At 42.7% G+C, this 17,301-nt stretch overlaps 2 protein-coding genes across 3 annotated transcripts in view; both read left to right on the top strand.

Moving 5' to 3' along the window:
- The window catches only part of LOC124122616 (multiple epidermal growth factor-like domains protein 6), a 97,016-nt gene extending 81,436 nt beyond the window's left edge, over positions 1–15,580 (top strand). Inside the window, exons 3-4 of the mRNA XM_048390316.1 lie at positions 13,988–14,114; positions 14,429–15,580. Of these exons, the coding sequence (XP_048246273.1) occupies positions 13,988–14,114; positions 14,429–15,116 (815 nt within the window). The 3' untranslated portion in view covers positions 15,117–15,580. The remainder of the gene's footprint in view (positions 1–13,987; positions 14,115–14,428) is intronic.
- LOC124122617 (multiple epidermal growth factor-like domains protein 11) lies at positions 5,193–13,567 on the top strand. Of its 2 annotated transcripts, XM_046485700.2 has the most exons (3): positions 5,193–5,448; positions 5,613–5,671; positions 12,591–13,567. In XM_046485700.2, exons 2-3 carry the CDS (start codon positions 5,620–5,622, stop codon positions 13,487–13,489), a joined length of 951 nt encoding a protein of 316 aa, XP_046341656.2. In that variant the 5' UTR covers positions 5,193–5,448; positions 5,613–5,619; the 3' UTR covers positions 13,490–13,567. The 2 variants fall into 2 exon arrangements, with proteins under 2 accessions (XP_046341656.2, XP_046341655.2); XM_046485699.2 differs by lacking the exon at positions 5,193–5,448 and having other exon boundaries at positions 5,469–5,671.
- Positions 15,581–17,301: the final 1,721 nt, after the last annotated feature.

Raw genomic sequence — 17,301 nt, 5'->3', positions numbered from 1 at the left:
ACTCATGTAAGTATACTCTTCAAAAAAAGAAACTATACATCAGTATTGGTTTATTTTTCGAGTTTAGCTTTCATAAATATTATAAATAGTGGAATAATATATAGGTTAATTATGCACAATATGCACTTAACAAAAACAGGTGCAAAGACGTCCGGGGTAGATGGAAATTCAGTAAAGATTATGGCCTCCTGGAGCTGCTATCACCTCACGGCAGTCTGAATAACAGCCCGGGGGGTGTTCTGCCACTCCTGCTTTAGGGTCACAAAAAGTTTCTTAAGTGTTTGTGGCGGTGGTTGACGTTCACGGATATGACGGTCCAGCACGTCCCACAGATGTTCAATTGGTATGGCGAGCGGGCAGGCCAAGCAGAATTTCTGTACAAACACGTGCGAGGTGGGGTTTGGCGTTGTCCTGCTGAAGGATGACGCCATTGCAGTCAATAATATATGTTTAATATTTTACCAAACCTTTTTTTTAAAACCGATTCCAAAATAAATATCTTTAAGTTTCTACAATTATTGGGGGGCACTGGTGGCCCAGTCGTCTAAGGCGCCGCGATTCGCTGTGCAGAGTTGCGTCCCTTGGCATGCCAGAAACCTATGATTGTGGGTTCGAATCCTGGTTCGCCCCGATTATGTTTCTAGGTTTGTCAGCACCATACCCGTGCTCGTGGGTTTCACCGAAGTTTTAAAGTCTGAGACCTGCATCACTTCGGGCTTTCCTCCCACATTAAGCTGACACGCCTCGATATGACTGGAATACTGTTAAAAGCGGCGTTAAACCCAACTCACTCACTACAATTATTGGAATGTGAATTTTGACCATGTGTTTTTAACTTTCTCAATTAATAAACAAGACAAGTAGTGAGCAGGGCTCACTATTACCCCTTCATCGACTCCAACATTTTTCTATATTCAAAATAAGGGCGGTCGGGTAGCCTAGTGGTTAAAGCGTTCGCTCGTCACGCCGAAGACCCGGGTTCGATTCCCGACATGGGTAAAATGTGTGAAGCCCATTTCGGGTGTCCCCCGCCGTGATATTGCTGGAATATTGCTAAAAGCGGCGTAAAAACATACTCTCTCACTCACTATATTCAAAATATGAAAAAAACAGTATTTCTCCGAAAATCAGCTTATTGATAATAAAACTTGGCACTGCACCTTGCCTATTGGTATAGAAACAAGAGGAAAAGAATCCATGAAGAAGTTTTCAAGTTACAGGTCGCACAAATGTTGTTTACGAGTATGAAAAAAATCATATTTTCTAGGAAAATTCGCTTATGGAAATAAAATTTGGCACTGCACCTTTCCTATTGGTATAGAAACTACCCCTAATTTTAAACGAATCACTGAAGTAGTTTTCAGGTTATAGGTCACACAAGGTCCATCTAAAAGGGCTATGAAAACAACACCAAAAAGGACATGAATTTCCTAATTCAACTCGTGATTGATCTTGTGGTGGCACGTGGTCCTATGCACAGTGCACAGATCACAAACCAAGCGAAGCTAAGCAGTGTTGGTCGCGAAGTGTAATTTGATTGGTGACCGTGTTCGGCAGCTTGGTTCCTGAGAGTTTCTTACGCTTCTATAAAGCACATGTAGTGTCCCCCTAGGCAAGTGCCTCGGTTCACCCAGCAGTGAGTGGGTACCTGATAGGAGGAGATGATAATGTGACTGTTAACCTTCTGGCACGTTACAGGCAGCGTGGGTTGTATACTCCCCAGGGAGCTGAGAAACTGATCTATTGACTGGGGTCGTCTTAATAATGCAGCGCTACGTCCATTCACTCGGTGTATGGAAGTTGGTGCATTATACGTGCACTTGCTAGTATCATTATCTCAAGCCAGAGATCTTTTACATCGGAGCACGGTTTCAGCTGTTCTTGTTATCTCAATAGTTGAATATGATCAATGAAGTGTCATGTTGCCCCAACTGTTTTTTTCCCCGGTGGATGTCCTTGCTGGGGAACCTGACGTCACTACAGGATATGACGTATAGAGAAAGGTTGAGATTATAACCACTCCTGTGATAAAGGGCATTCCACTTCTTCACTGACGCATCCAACTCAGGATGGGGAGTTCATATGGACAGCCTGAAGACCCGGGGCTATGGAAAGCTAACGATAAGGAATTCTACGTCAACTGCTCTCAAGGCTTGGGCACTATCCTTGATTGCAGTAGCCACTGGCGGCAAAAGATAACTACAAGAAGCCATTGACATCAGGAGACACCAGCCAGCCATGAACCGTGACCAGGAAACCTATCTGCGTGGTGCATGGGACTTGTTGCTTTTATCTTTGTCGTATCTTACTGACGGTATGCGGGCTTATGTAGGGTCAGTAGAACTGCTCTCTGATTGGTCGGTGATACATTGAGGCATAATAATGTAAGTCTGTGACGTGACTGTAACAGTACTCTTACTGTAGGCTTTATGAATTAATGTATCAATGGTATTATGTAGTATTAAGTCTGTAATGGAAGAAACTAAGTAACTTTCCAGGAAAGCATATATTTCCATTTCAGGGCGAAAAGGGACTTTTTGGATCTAATGTGTACTCGAAAGACATCAGCACATCATTCATTGCGTCGTACGGAAATATGTTTTCAATGTGATACTATCAAATGACCTTATTGGTCACATTATGTTGAAAACGACATTTGTCTTTGATTATTCATTTACTGGCATTCAAACATTTTTTTATGCCCATTAATTGAGTAAGGCGTCCATTACAGTTCTTTTTATTTCAACTAATTCATTTCAAACGATTTATATTTTAATCGCTTTAATAATTGGGGCACGGACACGGGTGACCCAGGCGTCAAAGGCGCCGCAATTCGCTGTGGGGAGTTACGTGCCTTGGGCACGTCAAGAAACCAATATCCTGCCATGTATCTAAGGTTGTCAGCACTATATCCGTGCTCGTAGGTTTCACTGTTCACGGGGGGCACAGGGGGGCCCAGTCGTCTAAGGCGTCGCAATTCGCTGTGCAGAGTTGCGTCCCTTGGGCACGCCAGAAACCTATGGTTGTGGGTTCGAATCCCGGTTCGCCCCGATTATGTTTCTAGGTTTGTCAGCACCATCGGGAATCTGGATAAACTAGAGATAATTGCTATCATTATCAAAAGAACAGTCTAATATACTGAAAATCAGTGTCTAACTGTGACGTAGCGAAGGCATTTTATAAGTTTTGGCAACTTTGGAGAAACAATTTTGCGAGGGCACGAGGCCTAGCCAAGCGGGATCAGTAGCAATATCTGTGCTTGTAGACCTCTGCAGCTTGAAACCTTCTCCACAAATTAAAATAGTTGGATTTGGCCGGAATATGTTTGAATTGTTACCTTGTTTCGTTTTGTCGCTGTGGGTACATCTGACTACACTTCTTAACGTTATGACAGGACAGACAGACTGTCAACTACGTCTGACCGTGGCCAAGACGTCTCATAGACTAGGGTTAGAGTAGCTCCCCTTTGACAAAGGGCAGTTACTCTAGCGGACAGACCGATGGATTGGCGCGAAAGGCAATTAAAAACAACTGTTGTTTTGCGTATATGTTGCTGCGCCACTGTATAAGAAACAGATTTCAGTTGGAACTATATTGCCTACTGTCACTGTCCGACTGACACACCACTTACCCTGTGACGTAATAAATATTAATGCGCGCATTCCAGGAAAACTCGGTAATGTTTGTGAGAGAGGCAAAGCGATTTTGAAGCACAGAATTAAAGAAAGACATTATATGATAAAGAGGTTATCACGCTTGTGTGTCTGGGGATGGTAAATATCCCCGAACACACTCGCGTGATAACCTTTATTCATGTGCTGCCCCCCCCCCCCCCCCCCCCCCCAAGCATTTACACAACACAAGGTTTGATACATAAACTTTACCAAGCTTCAGTCCATCTCTGAATACGCAATCAACTGGACTGGAGAGGCTCGTCACAGAATGATCAACTGAAGCCACCGAGGTTCGACTTTGGCAGCTCACATTTTGGAGTATTTTTCTCGTTATTTCAATTATTTATTTTCATATTTTTCGAAATTTCGATGTTTTCTATTATTATGCTTTTTTTTCATTATTTCTAATTTTCTAAAAGAATTCCGAGTTCATTGTCGTAATTTCAGTTATGTTCTGATAATGTCCATTATTCAATCTTTATTTTGATTATCTTATTTTTTCGAAATTTCGACTTTCTTTCTCGTTACTTCGATTATTGTTTCGTAATTTCGAATTATTTCTCGCTATTTCAATATATTTTGATAATTCACAATTTCGATTTTTAAAAATAAACTTAAAATAACAAGAAAATACGCGAACTGACAAGAAAATTATCGAAGTAATGATCAAACCTTTGAACCTTCCAGAACATAATTAGTATAACAGCGAATATGTCAATATGCAAATGTACTTTCATGCCATGAATTCGAAAAATAATGCTATGTTTTTTCGAATTACCACAAAGAACATGCATCACGATATATAATATATAAGTTCGATATAGTACCTAATTAAATATTTCAACACGACTGATAATACAATGTCAAATGTCACAGCCCATGGGCAAAATGTGCCACCACCATTCACAGAAGTTCTAACGTCGCTGGTCCCAATCGAATCGAATCTGTACATAACGCTGTCAAGTTTGTCGAGGCCACAACTTCAAAGTTAATGTCTGCCTGTCAGGTAAATGGTCTACCTTGCCGCAGCACACAGATTGCCTCTGCCTTGTCGGAATTTAAACGTCGAGATCTGCACTCTGCGAGATTGTTCATTATGATTGGCTAACCAGGCAATTGTGGGTTTTTTTACGTTTCCAAAAACCGAAGATAATTAATACCGTTTCATACGGACAAGACTAATGTCTCGTGATTGGCTGAAAATTGTAGGGTCGGGACACTGTGTTGCATTGTTGAGCTGAATGATGCTACAGAATTGATGTTGTTGTCTACACACCGGTGTTTCACGTCCATTGTCAATCGAGAAATAGTTGTCAATTAGTCGACGTGGCGTAAACGTTTTTCGTTTATGGTAGCATTGTTCCTGGTTAACCAATCAAATGCCTTTGAATCATTTTCAGTGAGTGAGTGAGTGAGTATGGTTTTACGCCGCTTTTAGCAATATTCCAGCAATATCACGGCGGGGGACACTAGAAATGGGCTTCACACAGTGTACCCATGTCGGGAATCAAACCCGGGTCTTCGGCGTGACGAGCGAACGCTTTAACCACTAGACTACCCGACCGCCCCGAATCATTTTCAGTTTAATAATACATCAATAAAGGAACACATCCGTGATGTCGATACTCACACACGCCGTACTAGTCGCCGACAACCAGGAGACGAAACTGAAAGGGTAAAGAAGACCGAGAGCAGGAAACCATCAAAACAATGATACCCATGAATAGAGGTGTTGGTGGGAAACACTGCAATACCGATCAGGGGAGACGTTCAAGTAGGTATATTTCATTTTGACACTGCAGAAGCTGCTTTTGTCAGGTTTACTTGACTGACTCGTTTCATTTACAGTCATATTTGTGTTTCGTTCAATATAAAATTAGTCATAAGTGTGGGCGTACTATCATTTGAAATTAATGTGTGTATATTTCGTGTTTTCAGGTGCACGATGGCATTGTTGTTTGTCATGGTCATGGTCTGTATGGCTGATTCCACACAAGGTAAGAAGGACGAATGTAAACGTTAAAGACGAAATGACGGATAACATGCCATGGCATAAGCTCACTTGAATAAATATTTCTTCTCTTTGTGAGTTTTGAATAATAAAAAATACGATGCTGTTCCAATATGTATCGCCACGTTAAGATATCAAAGTCATGTTGTCGCGATGGATGTTTAGCTCACCTAATCTGTGCGTTTCTCTGTCCGCCGGTCCGTCCTTTACGTCAGTCGTAAACTTTAGACATCTCGCCTGAAGCAAGCGCTCACGCCATTTTGATAGCCGTTTAACATAACCCATAGTTGACTGTATTTCTGATATACCTCCGATATACCCCATATCCGATATGCTGGTATTTCCGACATATGATGTTGGATGATGTTGATGTCGAAGGTCACTCTATGTGTTGTAGGCTCAGAAAGCTTCTAAAAAGAATCTTAATATTTAAGATTGGTATTTAAGGACATTTTCTATACGTTGTCTCGTTGGGGTCTGAACCTGATTAGATTGTGGGTGATGGCCAAGAGCAGCACAGGTCATGTGATGGCACCTTGGTCAACATCTGGAAACGTTTGGTTTAATTCGTGAGAAATGAAATGTTTCTAAGAAGTCAGGATAAAAAAAACGTGACTAAATTAACACTTGGATGTCACGGTTGTATAAACTTTCACGATCAGTTTTAATGTCGAGCTCATGAAAAAGACTTGTAGAATGTAGGAGTTCCTGGCAGTAAGGTATGGAACTTTCGTGCAAAGAGTTTTTACCTGTGACTGGATGTCAATGTTTTTCATATGAGACAAGCATCCAAAACTTGTTCAAGCTCAAGGTCACCAAATATCATATTATTCAAGGTTTATTTCACTATAGAAAAAAATATATTGTCCTCGAAAATTTCTGAAAAAAAAAATTATGTTTTAGACTCTTGAAAAAAAGGAATTGCCTGCCACAAAAAATACACTGTTGCAAGGTGAGTAGATAATAATGTAGTACTTCATGAAAACAATAGGGTTTTCCTCTAACTATGCGGGGACAACAAAAGAAAGGATTAAGTGAGCAAATAAGACGGCTATTTACTTTGAGGATGCCTGAAATAGTTTTGGAACGGAAGGACCGCGGTCTCTCGCACTGGTGATAAATTCCAACTATATACGTTATTGGAATTGAAATGTCACACACACACGCGCCAGAAGGTAGCGTAGCGTACTCTCGTGTCACGAATGAATGAATAAATGAATGAATGGGACCAGCGTCGGAACTTTGTTCCCTTCGTCCACTGTGTAAGCATTGAGGTGAATCCGTGACACCCGCAGCGTGTGTTTATTGACCTCGTATAACGTGAGCTTCAGCGAGGGACTACTCATCATACGTAATGCATTTTCATACACATACAAGTGTGTTGTTGTTCATGATTTTGAAGGGTTTTTGAGAAGTTATTTTATTTTATTTATCTTTTTGTCATGAGATGAAAATGCATTACGTGTGTAGTCAAAACTGACAACATTACGATAAACTAAGGAAAAACAAGATATTCAAGTTTTGAGACATATTTATTCACTGATTGGACAGCAGCAGCAGCAACAGCTGATGCAGTTGTTTATGGTGTTGGAGTGATAGGTACGTGGGTACCAGTAGTAGAAGTGGTAGTAGCAACCCCGTCATTAGAATTGGTGACACCTGATTATATCTTAGGGAACATGTGTTGTACATTTGTTATTTTAAAAGGGATTTATTTCAGAGAGGATATATATGGGTATTCCCTCTCATTAAACCTTTCTTTCGTTGGTGTCTATTAAACGTATCCGGTATTTAATACATTTGAATGGTGTAGGAAAGTATGTGCGTGTAGATGTTGTACCTATATCCGAACACGAATGAATGACACCTTTCAATAGATCAATTACGGTTCTAACCACGACACGAAACATGACTATGAGCGTGGTTAGCAGTTCATATTTATAAACACATCGTAAATGACAGATTTCTGATGAATGAACTCGCCCGCACACATGTCTATAGGGTTATGTTCGCCCGAACTGTAAACAGTGACACATTGATAACAGGAAGGGTGTGTGGAATGCACTCGTCCTTGTAAGGGTAAAATACGCGTTTAAACTCACCATTTAAATGATGACATTACTTTTTAGATGTATTGGTATCAGTGAGTGAGTGAATTTAGTTTGACGCCACACTCGGCATTATTCCAGCTCTAGGACGGTGGTCTGTCAATAAACGAGCTTGGACCAGACAATCCAGTGATCAACAGCATGAGCAGCGATCTGTGGGAACCGATGGCACGTGTCATCCGAGTCGGCGAGACTGACCAACCGATCCCCGTCAGTCGCCGATAAGCATTGGTTGCTGAAGGTCGCTTCTATAACCCGGGACCTTCACGGGTGTAGTATGACGAAGACTATATACTAATATGATCGCTTTTTTAACATACTCACAAGTGTGCTGTGAAGAAAAGAGTGTCTTCCAAGAATCCCTGCACGTGTAAGACCCGACAAACAGTTTTACTCTCGCCAGCAAACGGATTGGACGTGAACAACATGAAGAAAGCATCAGAGATTAGACTTGACCCTAGAGATATATTTAGGAAGACTACGTTGAGAAAATCACAACAGAGAAAGAAACCACAAGCAGCCAAGAAGTCGACGCTGAAGACAAAGAAGAGACAGGTAACACCTAAAATTTAAACGATGACAACCAAACAGGGATCGAAGACAACTACTAAACCCGTAAAAATACAACATGTGTCGGAGGTGAAAGGCTGTGGTGGAACGGGCACTTGCTGCCTTGAAGCGTCAACAGAGTCAAGGGTATAAAAGAAAGCTTCATACCCTCTTATCGCACACCGTATTGGATCACCATGGGGGTTGCCACCTGTCCGGACTGTGAAAATATGTTTTCAAGGAGAGATGTCATGTTACGACACAGGAGAAATAAACATAGCATACCGCCGCCGTTACAAGCCCACCTGCCGCCGCAAGTCCACTCGCCATTGCAAGCCCACCCGCTACCGCCGCCGCCGCCGCCGCCGCCGCCGCCGCAAATCCACCCGCCATTACAAGCCCACCCGCTAACGCCGCCGCCGCAAGTCCCCCCACCGCCGCCGCTGCGTCAAGCCAACCCGCCATTACAAGCACATCCGCCGCCGCCGCCGCCGCCGCCGCCATCGCCATCGCAGGTGCACTCGTGGCTGCCTCATATACCATGTATATCTGATCTTCGAGAACAATTCAAGTTCCTGATTCCCTCAAATGCGCTCGTTGTTGGACCCAGTGGTTGTGGAAAGTCTGTGTTTACCTCTCATGTACTCCGGCATGGCCTGATCCAACCCCAACCTTCCCGCATCATTTGGTGTTATACTCAATCGCAGCCATTATATCAGGACCTCGGTGAGCAGCTGCCTCAGCTGACCTTTGTAAAAGGAATTCCCTACGATATCTTGGACGAGGATTACTTTGATGCTCGTCAACAGAACGTGTTGGTCCTGGATGATTTCCTGGCCGAAGCAAAGCACGACAAGCGTATTTCGCGGCTGTTTACTCAAACCTCACATCACAAGAATGTATTGATCTTTCTCTTGATACAAAATCTGTTTCCGAGAGGTAAGGAATCGAGAGACATTGCTTTGAACGCGCATTATGTCACCCTGTTTCATTCCCCCATAGATAAACAGCAAATCAAACTCTTCGCTCGTAGAATTTTCCCCGAACATATGGATCACTTTATGGCTATGTATGAAAGGTTGCTGAAACACCCTATGGACAACTCACCATCGATCTAAAACCTACCACCAAAGATAAAGATCGACTGCATGTTAACCTCATAAATGAGGAAAACAGGAGAACAACAGCACAGTCTGAACCTGATCTGCGTAGGGAGAAGTTGACTACAACAGAATCTCTGGATAGTCCTCCGACATAAGAAGAGAGATTGCCCCAACATCAGCTCACTCCAATTGAAACCGATTCAGACACGAGTAGTGAGACATCATTGACAATGGCCACGGCTTGCGCAGATTGCGGGGTGCTGATAGATAACATGCACGATCTACAGCGACATATCAAACACTGGTGTCCGGCCAATAGCCTTCAACCTAAGAGAAAGCGTGCCAGACTCGAGAGTGATGACGATGACAGTGACTTTGACGACCTAGCCTATTCCCAGAAAGGCAGTGGTCTTGCCGTCAAACCTCCACGTGGGAAGTCAACATTCACTAATATGGAAGACGAGGAGTGGCAAAATGTAGGCTTACAACGCATCTGGAAGCAGGTGTACGATACGTTTCATGACAAGATGAAACTGCAGAAAAAACAGTACAAGCGACAGGGACGAACGCAAGAATGGATTGAGAGATGATTGAATCTGAGGTGGGAGGATCTAGTGCATAGTACTCTCAACTATGCGTTGGAATATACCACGTACTTTAAAGAGGCATATCTGTTTCAAAACATGCTATACAACCTGGGAGACATGAATCCTTCCACGGAACAATCCGTTCTCAAAAATAAAATCAAACTCCTCCTAAAACCCAAGATGAAAGAGATCCTGCCTTTGATTGATATGCCGGAAATAGAAAGTGAGACTGAATCTGATAGCGTTGCAGAGGATAACGACGGTGATGACGAGGAGGAGGAGGATGATCGTGAGCAGAACGATTAGGCATAAATACCCATCACTACTATATCAGTCTAACAGTCAGAAGAGAATGCCGAGTCAACGCCACGCGTCTAGTTTGATTCATATTTTGAAAACACCTCGTGAACTGAAGCGTTTGAACGATAAGCAACGCCGAATTTCCCTCTACGTGAGAGGAATTGTGAAACTGGGACCTCCTGGACGGAAATCGTTACAAGCAATGGATAAAGCATAGACTATAGACAACCATTCAACCCTAAAACATTCAACAGTGCGAAATGTGTTTCAAAACATGGACTGGCTGTTTAAACAATAGGGCCTTCGAGCAGCAGCAGCAGCATGTGTATATGAGTGACTAAATAATGTTCCAGAGTGAATACTATTGTCCATTCACGGCTTTGTATGGAACCGATTGACTCGAATCAATAAATGAAACAAATGAATTGTTGGTTTTTTTCTCAGTTTTTGCATATAAGTATATAGTCTTCGTCATACTACACCCGTGAAGGTCCCGGGTTATAGAATCGACCTTCAGTAACCCATGCTTATCGGCGACTGACGGGGATCTGTTGGTCAATCTCGCCGACTCGGATGACACGTGCCATCGGTTCCTAGTTGCACATTTCGCTGCTCATGCTGTTGATCACTGGATTGTCTGGTCCAAGCTCGTTTATTGACAGACCACCGTCCTAGAGCTGGAATAATGCCGAGTGTGGCGTCAAACTAAATTCACTCACTCACTGATACCAATACATCTAAAAAGTAATGTCATCATTTAAATGGTGAGTTTAAACGCGTATTTTACCCTTACAAGGACGAGTGCATTCCACACACCCTTCCTGTTATCAATGTGTCACTGTTTACAGTTCGGGCGAACATAACCCTATAGACATGTGTGCGGGCGAGTTCATTCATCAGAAGTCTGTCATTTACGATGTGTTTATAAATATGAACTGCTAACCACGCTCATAGTCATGTTTCGTGTCGTGGTTAGAACCGTAATTGATCTATTGAAAGGTGTCATACATTCGTGTTCGGATATAGGTACAACATCTTCACGCACATACTTTCCTACATCATTCAAATGTATTAAATACCGGATACGTTTAATAGACACCAACGAAAGAAAGGTTTAATGAGGGGGAATACCCATATATATCCTCTCTGAACTCCCTTTTAAAATAACAAATGTACAACACATGTTCCCTAACGTATCATAAATACGGGACACTGGTCACACAGTTTATGAATGGGAAGCTTCAGGCGAGGCTGTTATGTTAACATTAATTGTAAGGCCGGGGTAGTGTATGTTGACATTGTTATGGGTGGCCGGTCGCTTAGTCTCTCTGCTCGTTCTTACACGCTAAATGTAAACTGCTAGCTTGCTGATTGCGTAGTCTTATCTATTTTGTCTATATTTTTTCCATACAGGTTGTCTAACGTTTATGGTGTACAACGTGTAGACCGTATAAGACGAATTTGATCCAGCTAGACGTACATTTTTTTTTTCCTTACATTACCCGGCGTATATCATGTTGACACAACCCGTCTCTATGGTGGTACTTGTACTTTCAACACACGCCCTGCATTCATCAAACCAGGTCGCACGCTCTAGCGAGCGGGCAATTTGAAACGACTACGTGAGTTGTACACTAATTGTAATTTCTACTAACGCCTGAAATAACGAAACTATTATGACCTATAAACAATTTGAAACGCCATACACATAGCTCTATTCATAACCCTTTACTTTTGTTCACTTACGAATTCTTTTCTGCCTTATAAACACACACCTTTCATTGCCCCCTTTCCCGACGCGCTGTTGATGCATGAGTCATCCTATCCGATCACGTGACTTGGATCAACCAATCACCTTCGCATCCGCCTGGATCAACCGGATCAACCAAAACTACCTTCTTGCGACCCGTTCTTTACTACTAAGGTGTTTTTCTTAAACATAGTCAGGTTCATAGTTTTAAAAATAAAATATCTGTTTTTATGCAGCACTGGCTGAAAAACGTCTAATTTCGAAACACAATCCCACAAAGAAATCAAATGGTCGGTCAATTGGTATTGTATGATATCTTCATCATTATATTCATGTAGTCACATTACAGTGTCACATGGATTATGAATATCAGACAAGGGAAAAAGAATTCTGTCTGTTTATTTGTATGGATGCCAATTTTATCACAGGTGTTATTTTGACGTAAGCGATCTGATATGTGCAGAAAGGATATTGCAGCAGTTATAACTATATTCCTTGTGTTTGACAGGTGCATGGTGTACAGAGGGTCAGCATTGCTCAGACTGCGACACGACGGGCAACTGCTTACAAGATTGTGACAAGGGATACTTTGGAGTGATATGCAAGTCGCCATGTAGCACCAAATGCAGATACAATACATGCACTCTAGTTGAGGATAGAGGTATAGGCAAATGTACTGATGGCTGTGTACCAGGATTCCAGGGCACAAGCTGTGACAGACCCTGTGACCAGGTAGTCGAATGTACGCTGTGCCCAGGGGGATGTGATGTGGACTACTGCCAGCTGGGTGGGGCTTGTTTTGCCGGATGTAGAGATTCCTTCTACGGAGCGGGATGCAAGACGTGCCCCAGTCACTGCAGAACCTGCAACAGGATGACAGGAGTATGTGACGAGTGCGACCCAGCACATTATGGAGAGAACTGCGAGAAGTCGTGTGAGAACTGTGCAGGATCCTGTGAGTCCAGCTGTGAATGTGTCCCTGGCTTCTACGGGGATTTCTGTGCCGAGACTTGCAGTAAAACATGCCGCCCTAAGTCAGTACACAAGTGTCTTCCATTTCCTGGCATGACGTCAGACAATTGTCCAGGTGACTGTCACAAACACAGTGCCGAGTGTCTCCATGGCTGTGTGGATGGCTGGTTCGGGTCGACGTGTTCTTCTCCTTGTAATCCTCGATGCCGACATCAAAGATGTAATGCTACAGGCTCTTGTGCTGAAGGCTGTGAACCTCAGCTTTTCGGTCCAGCCTTTGAACCGTGTCCTGAGAACTGCGTCAACCAGACATGTGACTCTAACAACGGCTCCTGTGTAGCTGGGTGTCGTGACGGGTTGTATGGGAACACTGCAATGAAACCTGTACGTTATGTCCTCGTGGTGTCTGTGATCAGCACACTGGTATCTGTGTGACAGACTGCCATGTCACCCAGGAAGGACGTGAGGTCAACTGTACACAGCCTTGCTCCCCACCAGGATGCTCGACAGGCTATGGTAACTCCAGTGAGGCTTTATAAATCATAGCTACAATCCAATATGGCTATTATTAATTTAAAATTAACGCAGAATTTTCAATTACTTGTTTCCCTCTTTACTCTGTATCTGTTCTTTTAATGGAGCATACCAACACGTGTGTAACAGAATTCACAAAACCATTTCCATAATCGTAAAGAAATCTCCAATATCATAAGCATGTGTTTATAAATCACTATTAAGTAGTATCATACTATGATACCAGGTGTATGAGACGTTTGCCAGTTGGTGCCGTAGGCCTTAGACGTGCTTGCGATTAATTATTCGCCAATATTGATGTGTACATGACAGTATTGACTTTATTTCACAACAAGAATATGGCTTTTTTGTCCCGGTTGGCAGTTGTCCCAGGGCTAATGCTTGTGTTTTGTCTGTCAGCTCTCCCGAACTGGCCCTATGTCAGCACAACCACACTGACGTCGCTTGTGTGTGCAGTCGTCCTTTTCGCTCTGGTAGCAAGTTCCGTATGCTGTTTCTGTTTCCGCAAATGCCCGTGTATACAAAGGTTAGTATAGCTGAATTATCCAGAACAGTATGAGTGAGTGAGTGAATGTTGTTTGTAAACGCGAGTGCGATCAGTAATATTCCAGCCATATCACGACAGCGTGTTGACATACAAGTGTTGACCAGACCAGTGACAGAGAGCACGAGCAAGGACCCACGCCGCCTGGGCCACATCATATCAACATTAGGGCAAATGAGATTGTTCATTTGATTATATGCGCCACAGTCATATTGCTCGAATATTGGCGACAAAGTAACAATATAAAACATTACTAATTGTGGTGCCATATATTTCTGTTTTATCTCTTCAAATAGGACAAACCCAGCTGCCACTGGTACACGCAACAATGTATTGGAGCAGGCGGACGCCGCTTATATGGAGTACCAGGTATTACATGATTATTGGGAAATCAGAGAAGATGCAGCAGAATTGGGCGACGAGATTCGGAACCAGAACCACGAAAGTAGCAGTGATGCCAGTGATGCTGCAATGTTCGTGTTAGCAGATTACTTTCCGGGAGAAGCCGGTGATGACGTCATTGAAGCCGGTGATGACATTAAAGCCAGAGATGTCGAAACTGAAGCCGTTGATAATGACATTGAAGCCGGTAATAATGACATTGAAGCCAGTGATGACATTGAAGCCGGTGAAAATGACATTGAAACCGGTGATGATGACATTGAAGCCGGTGATAATGACATTGAAGCTGGAGATGGTGACATTGAAGCAGGAGATGCCGACATTGAAGCCGGTGATGATGACATTGAAGATACAGATGGTGACATTGAAGCCAGGGTTGAAGACATTGAAGCCAGGGGTGAAGACATTGAAGCCGGTGATGGTGACATTGAAGCAGGAGATGCCGACATTGAAGCCGTAGAAAATGACAATGCATCAGACAGTTCTGTCACAGACAACCTTTCTTACACACATCTCGTGCGGGACTTGGTCGGTGCTGATCCGGGAACGGTCGTCACATATATATCACCAGTTGAGGACTAACATTCGTGATTTGATACAGTGTATATTCTCTACATTAACACAGATAAATACTCTACGCTTCAACAATGATGACGTAAATACCACTTGTAAATATACTGTACTGCCCCACTTCTCGCTCGTCTGGGACATGGAGAAAAGCCGGTGCTATGTTTAATGAAAAACTTATATTGCTGAAGGTATTAATTTATAGATGCTGCATGGACCGCAACTGGACATTTTCTACATCTGTTTTTACTTCACATTTAAACTGGGCTTTATGGTCAGTTAACTTCCTTGCCTCGGTAAGATTTAAGGGCTCGGGATTAACACCATTCATTCACCCGGACAGCTTGCTGCTTATTCCCTAAGTGAGTGAGTGAGTTGTATTTAACGTTGCTTTTAACAGTATTCCAGTTATATCGCGGCGTGTCAGCTTAATAGGGGATGGGGGAGCCCGAAGTGATGCAGGTCTCAGACGTTTACCACTTCGGTGAAACTCAAGAGCTCGGGTATGGTGCTGACAAACCTAAAAACATAATCGAAGCGAACCTGGATTCGAGCCCACAACAATAGGTTTCTGGCGTGCCCAAGTGACGCAAATCTACACAGCGAATCGCGGCGCCTTAGACGACTGGGCCACCCGTGCCCCCGTATTCCCTAAGTATATATGTATACGTGTTAAATTGATCCACGACTTTTGCCGTCAAAGGAAAGTCCACGTAAAATACAATAGACTACCTTCCTATATATGCGAGTGTTTACAATACTGTTGATCTAGCTGATTTTAAAGAGAGTGTCTGGAGTCTGATGCGATTATAGTTTTGGGGTTTATGGGTAATTGAATGGAAAATAATATGCTTTGTCAATTTTATATTCTGGTTTAAGGTGAATTGTGTTCTATACATTGAATCTTTTGATGAGGTCCACTACTCGAGACCTATCTAACGGACCTCATCGCTTCTCGCGTCTGGTAACAGCTGAGTAACCGGTGGTGTTTTCGTGTGGACCTTATTATTGTTTTCCAAAACCCAATCCGGTTTTTGCATGTTCACTTTCTATGAAACAAAGTATTTGAGAGTAAGTCTAAAACCTACAGCGTACACTGACAGGCTGTTCTCACCTTTCCGCGAACACCTGGTATCATCACTAATTGAACGTGATTCATAAACACATGCTCGTGATTATAGTCGGCATCTTACACCATACATTAGATTAAGGAAAGACGAATATAGATACGTCTTTGGATTATGATTAAAAATGCTTATTTATATCAGATTGTATGTGTGTCATTTACACCGGTACATGGAAAGTGGCTTTACGATCACCGGTGTAAATGACACACATACAAACTGATATAAATAAGCATTTTTAATCATAATCCAAAGACGTATCTATATTCGTCTTTGCTTAATCTAATGTATGATTAGGATGCATGGTGATGCAGATCTTTTACTTGTTTGATGGGACCCTCATCATTGCAGGGTAAGACAAGCAGGATATATCACAATTAGCTGACCGCGGGGCCCCGGTGCAGAAAGCGATCGTAGCGCTACCTCTGTCGTAAGCCTATGTAAAGTATATGACTTCCGACAGACGTAGCGTTACGATCGCTTTCTGCACTGATGAGGATAACCTAGAGTAACATTTAGTCTCTGAAATCTTACATTACACAATACCCTTCTCGACTCTAAATAAATAAATGAATAATTTTCCCTATGCCAACATTTAGTCTATGAAATCTTATATTACACAATACCCTTCTCGGCTCTAAAAATAATAATTTTTCCCTTTGTGGAATAGAGCTAGCTAGAGCTGGCTAGACTTGCTTTTGTATACATTTCTAGATTATTTTTTTCCATAAAACAAATATATTCCACAGTCTGGTGCAGGCCGTAGGATAACGTTGGTCGTTGTTTAACGCCGCACTCAGCAATATTCCAGCTATATGACGGCGGTCTGTAAAAAAATCGAGTCTGGACCAGACAATCCAGTGATTAATATCATGAGCATCGATCCACGCAATTGGGATCGATGACATGCATCAACCAAGTCAGCGAACCTGACCACCCGATCCCGTTAGTCGCCTTTTACGACAAGCATAGTCGCCTTTTACGGCAAGTATGGGTTGCTGAAGACCTTTTCTACCCTGGATCTTCACGGGTCCGTAGGATAACGTAAAATCATGAGTTGTCTCCCTTCCAATAAC

Source organism: Haliotis rufescens, unplaced genomic scaffold, assembly GCF_023055435.1.
Source record: "Haliotis rufescens isolate VD_foot unplaced genomic scaffold, xgHalRufe1.0.p SCAF_9, whole genome shotgun sequence".
Lineage (NCBI taxonomy): Eukaryota > Metazoa > Mollusca > Gastropoda > Lepetellida > Haliotidae > Haliotis > Haliotis rufescens.
This window is presented reverse-complemented; position numbering and strand designations above follow the sequence as displayed.